Genomic DNA, 15,493 nt, shown 5'->3' on the forward strand with positions numbered 1-15,493 from the left:
AAGTCAGCAGCCACCTGCTTCCTCCGTTCCCACCCTCGTCTGGCTGCTCTCAAGGGTGTTCTTCTTGACTTTCCGTTTTCAGTGATTGGTTTGGGGTGTATCTGGGCTTGTCCTATTTGGGGTCCACTGAGCTTTCTGAAGCTTATGTTTGTGTATTTCACCAGACTTGGAGAGTGTCAGGCCAGACTCTGTCAAGTGTCTTCCTGCCCCCTGCTTCTCCTCTGCTGGGAGTCCCGAGCAGGCGCGTCAGCCCCTGGGGCACTGACCTAGGCTCCGCGACGGCTGCTTCTCCCCATGGCGTTTCTCCGTTCAGACTGGACGGTCCCTGTGGGTCCACCCTCCAGTTCTCAGGTTCTCTGTGCTCTCCATTTTGCACTGAGCCCATCCAGCAGGTTTTCCTTACTCTGGCTGTCGTATTTCTCAATTCTAACATTTCCACTTGGTTCTGCTTTGTGTCTTTTCTTTCCCTCCTGCAACTTGATTCCCACCCTCCTCCGGCGCCACCCCTGCGTGTCAGGCACAGCGACCGCGCGGGCTGTGACATCTCTAGGCGCTTGTGCCCCGAGCCGTCCGCCGGCGTCCTGCTCGGGGGCCCTTTCCCACAGGAGCCATTGTTTTCTTGGCTTTTCATGTGCTGAGTAATTTCGTGTTGCGTTCTGGACGTTTTGATGTTGTGCTGGAACACTCAGAGTCTTCTTTACATCCAGATGAGAGTATTGTCTTTGGTTTTTTTACCATTTTTGTTTTACTCTTATCCACTTGGTTTGAGTCTGCAAGTCCCGAACTGCCGTCCTTGGGGCCGGTTTCCACGTCACTTGGTTTTCCAGCCTTTGCCCTGCAGGTGTGCCCCCACACGGCCAGGCTGACCGTGGGGCAGATGAAGGACAACAGTGGGAAAACCGGTGAAATTCAAATAGTCTGTGATTCAGTTGGAAAAACAGTCGCCTCCTCCAAGCAGGCTGCCTGCAGGAGCCCCTGGGCCCGGAGGTGCAGCCCAGCCCTGGGGAGCGCTCCCTCTGTGGGACCCGGGCTGCTCTGCGAACCGAGCAGAGCTGCTTCAGGTGGTGCGCCTCGCCCTGGGGAAGTTCAGCTCTTTCCAGGCCTCAGACTAGCAACTCAGACGGTTTCACAGCCCATTTCAAAGGGCCTCTGACTCCTTCTGAAAGGGGGTGAGTCTTCCCCCAGAGAAGTTCACTCCAAGGAGTTCACTCCAAGGGGAGCGAAGCAGAACAGGAGAGCTCCTGGGTCCCTGGTTCACAGTGTCCTTGCTAGCTCAGGACAAGGATGGGCGTGAGGCCCTGGTGCCTGGTGGCCGCCTCGCCGGCCCCTTCCTGGCGTCACAGAGGCCCTGACTTAGGTTCTCGTAAGACCCAGCCTCCTCCCCGCCCCAACTGTGGCCACAGAGGGAACACCGAGGTCCCCGCCTGCCAGGACCCTGTGGATCCCTGGGGGCCGGGCAAGTGCAGCAGGTGCTGATGCGTGACATCCACCGAGGTCCCTGCGCTTTCCTGGTGTTCCTGTCGTCGTCCCCACAAAAGCCTCCAGCAGTGTGTGCTCCCCCGAGGGGTGGGGCGCCAGGAAGGCTGGGCGGTCCAGCCCTGAGAGGGACTGGCCTCTGACGCTCGTTTCCTGCCTGCACCACAGGTGACCCCCGGCTTCGAGGAGACGGAGGGGGAGCTCCTCGTCAGGGGGCCCTCCGTGTTCCGTGGGTACTGGGATAAACCCGAAGAGACGAAAAACGCCTTCACCTCAGACGGCTGGTTCAAAACAGGTAGGAGGGAGGGGCCCAGAGGGGTAGGGGACGGGGCTGGACTCGGCCACCAGGAACCACTGGACCAGGACACCCTGAAGCCCCGTCGAGGGCTGAGGCAGGGGGTGGGGGGACTGCACCCCCACAGCACCCCATCCCCCGGAAGGAAGCGCCTGAGCCCATGGCCCTGCACCTGGTGGTCCCGCTGCCCCTTGTGGGTCAGGACACCACCACTGAGTGACCTCTGCACTCTGCATCCGAGACCCTCCTCCCTCCCACCCCCACCTCGCCTGCTTGGTAACCCCTCCCCTGCTCAGGTTAAAGCCGTTTTGACAGAAGGTGGTTTACTTTCGGCTTGGTTTGGGCATCTGCTGTCTGCGTGCTGTCTGCCAGAGCAGGGAGTGTGGCAGAGCCTGGGTGGTGCATGGGCAGGCGGCAGTCCTCCACGTCAGGGCCCTCTCCCCGGCCCTGCGCCCAGAGCCCTCAGGTCCCTGCGGCCTGGTCTGGGTGTGGACAGAACAGCGGCTGCTGGCCCCGCTCATGTTCACGGCTGCACGGACGCTGGGGTGTGCTCGTCCAGGACACACCGGAGCAGCAGCTCCCGACACCTACGAGGTGCGGTTCTGGGCACTTCGTCCTGTCCTTGTCGCCCGGTGCCGAACATACACGATTTCCTAAGAGTCTCAGAGCAGTATTTTCCAGAAGGAAAGACTGTTCACACGTCATCATGTGCCAGCCTTTTAATAGAAACGCACCTTCACGCAGGTTCTTCTGTGGGTGGCAGAGCTGAGGGGAAAGGCGGGGCGCAGGTGGGGCAGCCGTGAGGGATGCCCTGCACACCTGAGGGGGGCGCCCTTTCCCTGAGGCCCCCACAGACCCCATGGCAGGAGCTGCTCACCCTGACACTCCCAGGAGCTCCGGGAAGCGCGGGCCTCCAATCTGCTGCCATCGTGGGCCTGAGGTCACCGAGGGGCAGAGACCCCCACTGTCTTGGTGCTTTGGGGCCCCCTTCTGCCCTCCCCCAGAGAAGAGGCCGTGCCTGGGAGCCCAGGCCCCCGTCCGTGGCAGCGTATCTGGCTTCCCTTTGTAGACACCGAATTCTTACAAGCCAGCCTCTGTCACTGCCCTCCCGGCACGTATGTGAGAAGTGCTGCTTCTGGGCGACTTGTGCTTCTCATGGTCCCTCCTGTCGCCTCTGGCTGCCCTGATTTGGAAATCTGACTTGCTTTGTGGCATCTTCTTTTCTTTTTAAATTCAGATAAAGACTGCGGATAGTTTTTTCTTTAAAAGCACCGGCAGCACGAGCCTGTGGGTTCTGCCGCTGGCGGGGCTCCCTGAGCCCTGGGCCGGCGTGAGGCGTGGGGCGGTCAGCCCCGGGCCTGCTGAACGCTTCAGCTGAAGGAGTAGCATGCATTAATTATTGTAAAGAAATGTGTTTATGAGAAAATGATTTTGAAATTCAGTTTAATTTCATTGTAATGTGCAGCAAACAGGAAGGGAGTATATGTGTTTAATTGGCTTTTGGGGATGAGGCCGGGAAGCCAGCGCCTTTGTCACAGGCCATTAGCGATACAGGCCGCGTAACTATCGAGCCGGCAGCCAGCACGCAGGTGCCAGCTCTGCTCTGGCGCAGGCTGGGGGGTGGTTGAGGGGGGGTGGGGAGCGGGGTATTAAATAGAAATCAGGATGAATTCAACTTAACCCTTCCCTGGCCAGCCCTCCTGCTGCTCAGGTTCTAGCCCCAGGAGGGCCGTGTCCAGCGAGCTTCTCCTCAGTGGCCTCCCGCGTGTGGACAGGAGGAGAGAGGCCGCCCCTCCTGCTCTGGCCACGACCACCCTCCTGCCCGCAAGAAGCCTGGGGCCCAACAGCAGGGGGCTCACTGCCAGCCCCGGGTGTCCCGGCTGCTGCTCAGGGAGGGAGTCAGAGCTCTCCCTCCAGAAAGGCCCCCGACAGCGACACGGACCACGTTCCCCCGAGCACCACTGGGCCCAGGCCTGGAGAGAGTCTGTTCAACACACACACACGGGTCCCTGAGCCTGCCTGGGGCCGGGAGCCATGTCAGGACCCGGCTCCTCAGGGCTGAACACTGACCCTGCATTCAGAGCTGAGGACACGTGATGGATGCAGGGACACGGATCTGAGGACACAGGATGGATGCGGGGACACGGATGCAGCTCCTGTTGCCTTCTTGATGCTTTAAAGCAGCTGGGAACTGGACCCAAGGAAACAGAACCAGCATCTCTGACTCTCTGAAGATTTCATCACATGGTTGAATGTTAAAAGCGACGTGGTGTAAAACCACTCCTAATGACAAACGAGGGCGTTGGTAGAAGGTGTTGAAAAGCACCGATAGAAAACCCACCAGCACAGTAACGGGGGCGTCTCGGTGCTGAGTTTCCTCTTTTTCTCCCACAACAAGCACGTGATATTACCAGAAAAAAACATGAAAGGCTATTTAAGGTAAAAAAAAAAAAAAAAAAAAACTCAGCAGCAGAGCAGCGGGAGGCAGCGAGGGCCCGGCGCACACGTGGAGGGCGTCCCCGAGGCCAGGCTGCGGGGCGCGGGGTCCCGAGGAGCTGGCTGGTGTGTGCGCAGTGGTGCTGACCGTGAGCCCGTCAACCCCCCAGGAGGAAAGCCGGCCACGGCCACAGCCGATCACAGGAGGAGGTCAGTTTGCCATGGAAATACGGAAGGTGTGTCACTTCCTGGTCAAGAAAGAGACAGACACAGGGACAAAGCCTGCTTTTCACCAAATTGGCAAGGACTGTCAAGTAGCTGGCGCTCAGTGCTGCGAGGCGGGTACTTTGCACCAACAGGCAGGTCTGTGTGTTAGGAGGGCCCGGAGCCCGTCCGAAGGAGACAGCCCGTGGTGGAGGCTTGCGACATTTACAGAATGAGAAGTTGGAACCAGGGTCCCTAGCAGGCAGCTGCCAGTGGGAGCAAGGTCGGGAGGCCCTTGGAGGGGCCTGAGGGCCAGTGCAGCCTCGCCTTGGCGGTGGGCGGCCAAGACACCTGATCTGCTGCATTTAAGGGGCCCGTGGTCGACGGTCGGGTAATTGTCAGGAGGCCAAACAGCCGTCCAGTGTGGCCGGAGCTAGGGCAGCACAGCAGGGATGGGAGGGGGGCCACCGTGGGCCTCGTGGAACTGAGGACAGACCACATCCAGACCCCGTGTCCCACCTGACCCTGCACGCCATGTCCTTTCCCACCAGCCAGCCTCCTGCCCAGTCAGGCTGTCTCGGGACCACAACAGCTTCCCGCTCCTCCCCTTCCTCCGCTTCCTGCCGGGCAGGATAGCTCGCCACACCTGCAGCCCTGAGCTCGGGCCGGCCTCCCGCTGCACCATGAGCAGGCGCAGCCATCCGTCTTGTTTAATAGGCTGGGGCCCCGTGCGCGGCGGGTCGCAGGAGTGCAAGGTGATGGGCGGCACCTCCTGCGCTGGGCATTGTGATGCATCACAAAACGTTTGTGATTTATTCCAGCAGCTAACCCGCGTGAAGCGAGGGGTGTGTTAAGAGCAGGCGGTGAAGTGCCACGCAGCCCTCACACACACGCTCCCGCGTCCGTGCACATGGGGCTCATTCGTGTGTGCACACTCCCACGCCCAGCCAGGGAAGGGAGGTCCCGAGGCATCGCTCTGAGCCTGGACACAAGGATCCCTTCCTTTGGTCAGACTCCCTGCGAGACACTGCGTGTGACATGGAGCCCCGTCAGGAGAGGGGCCACAGCGACACCGCATCCCACCAGGGCTCTGCCGTGGCAGGGCCAGGGAGGGACAGCGAGAGGCCCCAGTTCTCTCGTGTCTCCTGCTCCACTGTCCTGAGAAAGGGCAGGAGGGGCACCGGCTGTTCCCCTGGGATGCTGCCGCCCACGTGGGGACCCAGCCGCAAGGCTCCTGGATTGGCCTCTCGCGAGGTCCTAGCCGCTGCCAGTGGCCTGCTGCCTTGTTGCAGAGCAGCGCTGACGCCCCCGACGCCCAGGGCTCACGTGTGCACACCTGACCGGCTCAGAGCCATGGCCAGGGGCCAGGTGCCCCCTGACAGAGCCTCTCCCCAGGTGACACGGCTGTGTTCAAGGACGGCAGCTACTGGATCCGTGGCCGCACGTCTGTGGACATCATCAAGACCGGCGGCTACAAGGTCAGCGCCCTGGAGGTGGAGCGGCTCCTGCTGGGCCATCCCAGTATCGCGGGTGTGTGGCATCTGGGGACTGGGGCCTCCTCACAGGACGAGTCCAGGTTGACTGGGTGTCCGGGGCGGGACTGGTGGAGGGGGCCGTCCTGGACTCCTCAGGGACGCTGCACCTCATTTCTGGCCACTGGGTGGGCTCTCCCAGGGGCCACGGGTCCCGGGCATCTCCCCCACATTTCCGGCCTTGCTGCACCTGCACTGGTCGCCTCGACTGCTTCTCAGGAGCCCCTTGTTCCTCCAGACGTGGCTGTAATCGGAGTTCCAGATGTGACGTGGGGCCAGCGGGTCACTGCAGTGGTGACCCTTCGGGAGGGGCACTCGCTGTCCCACAGAGAGCTCAAAGAGTGGGCCAGGTAAGGGCCCGGCAGGCGGGCTGGCGGGGTCTCGGGGGTGGGGGCCTGAGGGGCGGGTGACGTGGTTCTTACACAAGGAGCTCTCCCCGACACACGCCACACACACACTCACGAAGGGCCCAGGGAGCTGTGTGGTCACAGCAGCGACAGACACAGGACCCTCAGGCCCGTCACCGGCGGGCCACAAAGACTTGGAGGGAAACGGGGCCCCCAACCCCCCGGCCGCAGGGCTTTGAGTTCGGCGGCCAGTTCTCCGTGGACGGGGTCCCTCGGTCAGCGAGTGCTTCCTCTCCTGGGTGCGGGAGGAACCTCTTCAGGGAAGAGCCGCATTCCTGGAGCTGAGATCAGGGCGGCCCCACGTGCCCCAGGGCACCGGCTGATCGAGGTGGGGAGCCTCCATGCTCACCCATCTCTGGGCCAGAACCACGGCCTTCAGGTGCTGCCCACCCGGGCCCCCGGCCAGAGCCCTCCTTTGCCGTCCTGCACCACACCCCCATCCTCACCACGCCTTTGGTGGTTTGTCTTCACCTCACCCTGACACTTCCCTGAGAACTGCCCTGGCCCTGCCACAGCCCACGGTGCTGGTGGCCAGTCCCGGGGGAGCCTGGAGCCCTGTCCTTCTCCAGGGCCAGCGGGCCAGGAGGCGGGTCTGAGGGAAGCGCGGGGCTCTGTCCCTCTGGCTCAGAAAGACACTGTAATGTCCCAGATTCTTTACTTTAGACCCAGGAGGTCCCCCTCCCTGCCCCTCTCCCCCCGCCGGCTCCTCCTCCCCCTCGGAGTGAACATGTTTTGGGCTCCTACAGCATGATTTGAGAATGGCAGGAGCCCCTGCTTACCAGGGCAGACAGCTGGGCCATGCGATTCCCCTGGATTCGTAGAATCACAGAAAGTTGCGGCTGCACAGAGGCGGGAAGGTTCCAGCCGGCTTGGCCGCTGTGATCAGACACTGCTTTGATAAAAGGCGGAACTCTCAGTCCTGTGCGCGAGCAGGCCCATTAACCCTCCCACCCCTCTCGTGGTGCCTGCACGCCTACTCCTCTGCTCCGTGGTCCACCCAGCGTGGGCTCTGCACGGTGGCTGTGGGCCCGAAAGACCAGGCTGGGCCAGCGCTGGGTGCGGGGTCGTGGGGCTCTGGGGAGAAGGTCCCTGGGCCGGCAGCCAGTCCGCAGTCTCCACGTGGCGGTGCCCCGGCCTTGTGCCCTCACACAGGAGGCCCTGGGCAGTGACCCCGAGGCCGCCCAGCATGTGGAGGGAGGGGTGGGGTCTCCCTTTCCAAGGGCGGCTGTGTCCCGAGTGTGGGAAACGGGGGAGGGTCTCTCAGTGAAGCCCTTGTTTCTGTGTCTCCATCACTGCCATTTGGGGGGTCTCTTAACATAAGCTTTTCCCTTTCACGGTCTGTCTGCCCCCCTGGTTAAAGGGCTGTGGCCCCCGCCGTGTGCTGCGCTCCCAGCGAGGGTCGAAGGGAAGCCAGCAGCACCCCCAGCCCAGGCAGCAGGACACTTGGGGGGAGTGAGCGTGGGGCCTTGGGCTGGGTAGCGACACCAGCTTCCCGTGGGCTGGGATGTGGACCATCCACCAGACTGTCATGTGAAACGCCCCCGTGGGGCCCACACGCCGCCTGCGGGACTCGGGAACCCGGTGTCCAGATCCCGTCGGGCCGCCTCCCTTCCCAGGGAGGTGAGCCCTGGGAGCGATGCGTCTGCGTGCCGCAGTCTCCCACAGGGAGACTCGCTTCCTAGCAAACAGCCCAGCTCTGCTGGGCTCCTGGCCGGCCGGGATCTCACTTTGTCTCGAAGCTGCGCAGGGAGCCTGGAAGGAGGCCAGCTGCTAAGCTCCCTCCTGGGAGAGCGGGTTCGCTGTTGTCACAAGCAGCTGGAGACCCGGGCCCTGCAGGCTGCTCCCCGTCCCTGCAGCTCCGGGTTCTTTCTCAGGGTGAGGAGGCGCGGGGCTGACTCGGGGTCTGCGCTGTGCTCTGTGTGCCTGCGGGGCCCCAAGCCTGGCCCACCCCCCGCCACCTGTGCGCCCTGGTTGCTCGGGTTTACTTTTCAGCTGTTGACCCCGCACTGCGTTCCTAATACTTCGCTCAAGCAGCTGTCTCAGAGGGGACTAACGAGGAAGGTGTCGCTCACCCCGTCCCTGGGGCCCCTCCCGCCGTGCTGGGCGCTGGCTGGGGGTCCTCCTGCCGCAGACCCCGTGGGTGGAGTGGGGCTGCTGGGCGCTCCCAGCTCCTTTGTCGGAAAATCTTCAATTTCACCTTCATTCCTGAAAGTCTTGCCCTGGAGATGGAATTCCAGGTTTTCTTTCAGTTCACGCTCCACTGCTGCCTCCATGTTCCGCAGGAGCCTGCGTCCCAGTGGCTGCAGGCAGCCCGCCTCTGCCTCCTCCCCGCGCTGAGACTGGGGCGCAGGGGCCGTGGTGGCTGCGTTCCAGGAGCGGGTTAGGTGTCGGGCCTCAGGGCTTCCCTGGCCGCACTGCTTGGGCCGCTTGGCCAGTCCTGGGGACTCATTCCAGCAAAGTCTCGCCTGGCCCCACGAGTGCCCTCTGTCCTGGTGGGCGGCTGCCAGGCTCACAGACGGCAACCTCTCCCCCACGACCCGCCGCAGGGCCTTGCCATGACCTTTGGCCTGGAGCGGGCTATTACCACCGAGGCAGTGAGGTTCTCGCGGACTGTGGGCAGGTGGACCTAGCGCTCCGAGGCCGTGAGGCTTTGTTTATTCATAGGTTCAGAGGTGGCGCTCCTCAGCCGTCCCGCACGGCTCCTGGTACAACACGTCCTGAGCAGGGAGGCAGCCCCATGCCTGCTGGCCCTGGGCGGCCGTCACGATGCCCCGCTGTCCTGAGTGTCTGCTGTTTCCTTACAAAAGGGCCTGAGGCCGTGTGCCGCTGTCGAGCAAGGAGAAGGCAGCTCTTCTCAGGAGAGGCTGACCCATGTCCAAACCCAGGAGTGGTTTCCAGAGTGGCCTGGGGCTGGTGCCCACCAGGTGGCCGCTCACAGAAGGAAGCGCCATCTGCCAGTGCCCCTTCGGGGGAGTACAGGTTGCAGACCTGCACTTGGACCCTGACAGGCCCCTCCCACTGCTTGGGCACCAGGCTCTGGTGTGAGAGGGGTGGTACCCAGGGGTCTGCAAGGTGCCCCCCTGGCCAGGGCAGCAGGGTGGGGCCGGTTCATTCCAGCTGAGGGGGTGCTGGAGCGGAGTCTCGGGAGGCTGGCAGGAGAGGGGCGGCCGGGCCTGGGGTGCACCATGGCGTCCCCGGGTCGGAGGCTGGGCCCCCATCCCGCTGGGGAGGTGCCCTGCGCCCGCGGCCCCTGCACTCAGGCCCTGCTGGTCTCTGCAGAGGTGTCCTGGCCCCGTACGCGGTTCCCTCGGAGCTCCTGCTGGTGGAGGAGATCCCGCGGAACCAGATGGGGAAGGTCAACAAGAGGGACCTCGTCCAGCAGCTGTACCCGCAGGACCGGGGCACCCCCGCCTGACCAGAGTGCAGTCACTGTTCTCTCTGCCCAGCCTCTCCCATCTGCACACCTCCATGTGCTCAGCACTTCCTGAGGTTTCTTCCTGGGAAGCTGGTCTCCCAGGAACTCAATAAAGCTCCACAGAGAAGCAAACGTCCGTCCTGTGCTCCCACCCGGGGCCCGTGTGGTCCACACACACGGCACACGGAGGCCACTGTCTGCACCTGCGTGTGCAGCATGCAGGCTGGGGGTCTTTCTGGGTGGGCTTGGGGGGCAGGCATGGGTGTCCAGGCAGGGGCGTCCCCTCCACAGGAGCCGCAGGCAGTGGGGCGTCCGGCACTAGGCCTTCAGGGCCGGGGACGCAGCTCAGGCTGACCAGAGGGCAGAGTGCCTGACCCTCAGGCCCCCAGCGGGGACCTCCTAGACCAGGGCTTGGTGGACTCGGGCACGGGCCAGGTGCCCAGGTGCCCAGCGCGGCTTCAGCTCAGACCGTGCTGTCCTCACACGGAGTCCAGGTGCTCGCGGTAGCCAGCGGCCAACCACGAATGGCCCTGCAGCTGCTCCCCTCCCCCTCCTCTCTGCTGCTCATCCCCCATCCTTCCCAGATACCCACCAACCCCAGGTCCCCCGCCTTCCCTGGCCAAGAGCAGAGGTGCCCCGGGAGGCCCGTCTTGGGGACCTGGGATGGAGCCAAGCCCCAGGGGCCTCAGGTGGGGCTGGGACCACTTCCCACCCAGTGCTCACGAGGCCTGTGATCCCCCCGAAGAACGTCTGCCCTGCCTGGACACGTGCTGGTCACCCACCTGCAGAGCAGGCTGGCCTCTCAGAGGGACCGCACTGGACACCTTGCCCGGTGCCGCGAGCACTGGCTTCCACTGTCCTGGGGCCTCAGATGTCTCGTCGCAGGGTCTCTACTTGGTCCCACTGGTTTGACCATGTGTCTGTCTTGATACTGAAAATTTGATTCCTGAAAACATTTATGTAATTAGTTGCCCTGTGCCATAATCAATACCGAATACTTTCTGAAAAATAACGGTCATCTTTGACCAAGAACGAGGACTAGGCTGGGATGCCAGCTGGTCCTTAGAACGTGCCCTTCTCGGAGGCACGGCTGGCCCCGCCTGCTCCCCGCCTCCTGCGGCCCTGTCACTACCCCCTGATCCGGCTTGTCTTCCGCTGCTCATTGCAAGGGTCCTGGTCCAGCCCAGGCAGGGCCCACTGGCTAAGTCGACACGGCTGATGGTCCTGAGGATTCTGGAAAGTTCCGCTTGGCTGGAAATGGTCAGCTAGGCTGCCCTCCCTGAGGGGCTCCTGGGCACATGGGATTCAACTTGAGGGTCCCCAGGGAAGACCCAGGGCCTGGTGGGGCTGCTCCTTCCTCAGACACCACCTCCTTGGAGCAGAGGGAGGCCCCGCAGTGGGGGGACTAGCCTGCCACGTCCCTCTCTCTGGACGTAGGCCCTGCCAGTGTCTGGGTCTCTGCAGAGTTCAGCATCCGTGTGGGCAGGTGTGGAGGGCCTGGTGAGGTGAGAGACCCGGGAGACAGGCTGGAAACAGACACAGAAATGTCAGGCGCCAGCACCGCCTGGCTCCTCGCCCCCTGTCCAGCTCTGTGGTCAAGGCCAGTGCTGACTTGGGCTCCTCCTGCTCTGACCGAGGGTGGAGGCCTTTGCCCCCTCGGAGCTGGCAGCCCCAGCATGGCGTCCTGCCTGGGGGCTCCCTGAGCACCATCAGGCCAGCAGCAGGACCAGGGGGCCCAGAGTAGAGGAGTGGGGGGCAAGTGGAGCTGGACTGACCAGACCCCGCACCTCCGAGTCCATACAGCCTCAGAGCTCCAGCCTCTGCATCGAATCCCCGCCCCAGCACTGGGGCCTCGGGATCCCGGGGTCGGGGGCTCGTGGCCGGCAGTGAGACCACAGCCCCTGGTGTCCACGCTCTGTCCTCTGTGCCCCCTCCCTGCCGCGGCCCCTGCTGCCTCATGCTTGGGACCCGAGGATGTGCATCCCTGGGCCCGGCTCCTCCTGCAACCTTCTTCCCAAGCCCCTCCCAGAGCGGGCAGCAGCGGGTGGTGTCATAGCCGCGGACGCCCCGCCGGGAGTGGACCCTCTCAGCACCGGCCCCCGGCGTCCCAGGGCCTGGGGATGAGACTCCAGGCGTGCCAGCCAGCAGAGCCCCAGCCGCGCTTGCGTTTCTCTGACGGTTAGGTGGGGTCTCCTGAGCGTGTCTACTCTCTGAGCAGCCTGCTCACGGGCTTTGCCCGTTTTCTGCTCGGCCACTGACAGTTTTCTCGATTACACGTGGCTTGTGTGGCTGGCCGTTTAGTGGTGTGTATTGTGCAGAATTTGAAAACGTTAATGTATTGAAATGCCTTCCTCTTTTTTAGAGTTTTCCTTGCCTGAAAACCCTTTCCTGTTCCAAGCTCTTAAATATATCTTTCCTTATCTTCTAAAAGTTACAAAGTTCTGCTTTTCTCATTTAAATCCTTAATTTGTTGGAAAGAGCTGATTCCTCCTGGATGGAATAACTCACGGTCCTGGCGTGGTTTTCCGAATCTTCCGCCTCCTGCACTGGCCTTCTGTGGCCGCTCTCATCCGGAGGCGTGCAGGCTCCCGCCCCGCGCCACCCACCTCTCTTCCAGGACGCGCCCCACGCCCACCTCCTCCTTCTCGGGCCTGCGCTTGTGCATCTGAATTTTAAGAGCAGCTTAAAATTCTTTAAAACAAACACACACCATCCCTTGCTGGAATCTTTATGGGAGATGACCAGATTTGTGGATCGATCTAGTGAGATCTGCCGTCTTTACGGAACCACATCCTCCGGGCTCGGACGGGACCAGGCCTGCTCCCGAAGTCTTCTTCACCTTCTCCATGAGGGTCCTGTCTTTTGAGAGGTTCAGCCCCAGGTACGTTAGTTTCACTTGGAATCCCGAATGGCTTTGTCACTGAAATGGTCTGTGCGTGTTGAGCTGTGCCCTGCAGCCCTGCCACCCCAAGTCCTTCCCCAACCACCTGACTCCTGCTAGTTCACACAGCCTTATTTCTCATTCCTCCTCTTACCACGATGCTCTGATTGCCAGTAAAATAAAAACCAGAGGGAGAGGGTGCTGCGGTCTCCAGGCTGGGGCGGTCCGCAGGGGAGTGAGGCGGACCCACACAGGTCCGCTTGCCACCACTGCCTGCCCCCGCCGCCGCCCGTGGCTAAGATGCATTGTGAACAGAGTGCTGAATTTCATTTGCATTTTTTTATCTGTTAAATTGGCCGTCTTTTACAACTTTAGTCTGTGAATTCAGGCTCCTAACGATTTCCGAGGTGAAGATGAGCTCCTGTCCCCGGACACACCCTCCCTGGTTGCGGGGGCGGGGTCGGGGGGAGGCCAGGTCACACCCCGTTCCATGTGGCTACTGAGCTTTGCTTATCTACAGGTTCCAAACCCAGAAAGCTCAGAAAACCAAGTTGGTTTGGGTTTTATTTTTTCATGTTTGCAGTAAGCTCATTTGGCAGATGCTGCAGACTGAACGTTTGACCCCGGAAACTCACGTGTTGAGACGCGACCCTGTTGTGGTGGTGTTGGGGGTGCCTCATGGGTGGGGTCAGTGCTCTCTCCACGGGCCCCAAGCCCCTTGTCCGTGTCAGGAGCCAGGAGCTTCACCGGACGCAGCTTTGCTGAGTCTGCCGGAGCCAACATCTCGGACTTCCAGCCCCAGCTGAGTCCTAGCGGCTGACCTGAGCAGGCGGGGGCCCCGCGGGCACGCCACCAACAGCTGAAAAACTGAATCCCAACCCACTTCTTGCCCGCGGGCTTGGATGTGGGACTCAGGCCTGCTTCCTGCTTAGGATTCTGAAGAGGGCCAACCTGGCCCCGGACCGCCAGGGCCTGCCGTCCCCTCGGGCCGCGCCATCTCCATGGTTACCAGTTGATTCAGAGTCATCACCCCCATCTATGACCTGACTCTTCTACAAAACAGCGCTCTCATCTGGTTTCAGATTTACTGGCACAGAGTCGCTTACGACTCAAGATCCCTGTCCCGCCTGCCTGGTCCTCCCGGTCACCCACCTCGCGGTCTACCTCTGTGCCCTCGTCCCCCTCCTGACCCCCGGCCCTCCCCCGGTGCTGGTGGACTGGCCCCCACCTGGCTGCTCTAGGCTTTGGTGGGAGGACCCCGGCTCCAGGCGCTGGGTGGTTTCATCTCTTCACAGTCACCCTCCTCCAGCTGGTCCCACTGTGACCCTCAGAACATGGCTTCTGGGCTCCAGGTCTTTGAAATTCAAGACCCGTTTTGTTTGGGGCCTAGGGCTGAACAGAGTCTGTCTGATTGAACCTTTGCTTCTGGTGTTTCGGGGCCTCTCCCGCGGTGCGGGGCCGCCACTGTCTCCGAACGAGGCTCCTGGGGGTCTGGTCACTGGGCCCAGGCCCTGCGACCTTGTCCGCCTCATGCGGCGGTGCTGTGGGCCCCGCCCGGCGGTACTCGTCACCATGGACCCGGTGGAGGGTCTGGTCACTGGGCCCAGGCCCTGCGTCCTTGTCTGCCTCATGCGGCAGCGCTGCGGGCTCTGCCTGGCGGTACTCGTCGCCGTGGGCCCGGTGGGGGTCTGGTCACTGGGCCCAGGCCCTGCGTCCTTGTCTGCCTCATGCGGCGGCGCTGCGGGCCCTGCCTGGTGGTACTCATCGCCGTGGGCCCGGTGGGGGTCTGGTCACTGGGCCCAGGCCCTGCGTCCTTGTGCGCCTCACGCGGCAGCGCTGCAGGCCCTGCCTGGCGGTACTCGTCGCCGTGGGCCCAGTGGGTTGTTGGTCAGCGCCTCTCTTCACCCTGCTGGTGTTGGAGTCACGTTTCATCTGAGACCAGGACCGCTGTCTGGCTTCTGGGTTGGTATGTAAGCGGCGGTCCCTGGGTCCCTCCTCACCACCCACCATGTGGCTTCTCCGTCCCTTGGTGGCAGCTGCCACCAGGACTGTCTGACCACACTTCCTGCAGTGACCGGGGTGGGTGCACTTACTGCGATATTGACCTGTCTGGACCCACGTCTGCGTCTCCTCCCGCCGCCGTAGGGACTTGGGGTTTGTTATTTTGCCTTCTCTTTCGTTGTCTTAATAAATTTCTTGACTTTTTTCTGTTTGCTTGTTTGGAATAAACTAAATTTCTGTTCTTTGAGGACCTTGAGTTTTTAAAATACATGGAAGAAAGCCTGTGGTCCTTTGTGGGCTCGCAGCATGGGGTCCCCACGGCCAGCACACGGCGGGGCTGTAGCGGGCTGCAGCCTTCCCCCAGCGCCCACCGTCGGCGTAATGTTTTTGCTTTGTTTCGGATGCAACGATTAATAGGCTTTGTTTTCCAATCAATCGTTAAATTTACTGGCTCAACAGATTTCATTCTGGTAAATCTGTTCCATGTGTCTCAGTCTCTGTCTCCTCACTCTTGAGTCAGGCAGGCTGCAGGACACCACTATTCTCTGACGCCCTAAGGTTTTCTCTGTCCCCCGACACCCGCAGTGGGTCCACATGGGGGGAAACTTACTCACTGCCCACGCCAGGGCCCCACGGGCCTGGGCCACATCAGAGCACTTCCAGAAAGGTCACAGGACTGGAGGGGCGAGGGTGCCCACTGGCAGGAAGGAGGAACAGGAGTGCACGGGATTCTGGAACGTTCTGGGCTCCAGCTCTGTGGGGGTGGGGAGGGCAGAGCTGGGAGGTGGGGGCTCAGGCCGGCACACCCTGAAGGTGCGCGGCCAGGGGACGGTAGGCACAGCCTGG

General features: G+C 62.2%; 1 protein-coding gene across 9 annotated transcripts in view; it reads left to right on the forward strand.

Annotated features, from left to right (window-relative positions):
- Positions 1 to 14,889, forward strand: part of ACSF3 (acyl-CoA synthetase family member 3) — a 38,246-nt gene extending 23,357 nt beyond the window's left edge. For 4 of the 9 annotated variants that reach the window (XM_032464622.1, XM_032464624.1, XM_032464628.1 and 1 more), the window contains 4 exons: positions 1,645 to 1,771; positions 5,807 to 5,941; positions 6,182 to 6,293; positions 9,630 to 9,897. In XM_032464622.1, the coding sequence (XP_032320513.1) occupies positions 1,645 to 1,771; positions 5,807 to 5,941; positions 6,182 to 6,293; positions 9,630 to 9,765 (510 nt within the window). In that variant the 3' untranslated portion in view covers positions 9,766 to 9,897. The other 5 variants (XR_004314091.1, XR_004314092.1, XM_032464627.1 and 2 more) reach the window with 5 other exon arrangements.
- The last annotated feature ends 604 nt before the right edge of the window (positions 14,890 to 15,493 follow it).

This window comes from Camelus ferus, chromosome 21, assembly GCF_009834535.1.
Source record: "Camelus ferus isolate YT-003-E chromosome 21, BCGSAC_Cfer_1.0, whole genome shotgun sequence".
In the NCBI taxonomy this organism is placed as follows: Eukaryota; Metazoa; Chordata; class Mammalia; order Artiodactyla; family Camelidae; genus Camelus; species Camelus ferus.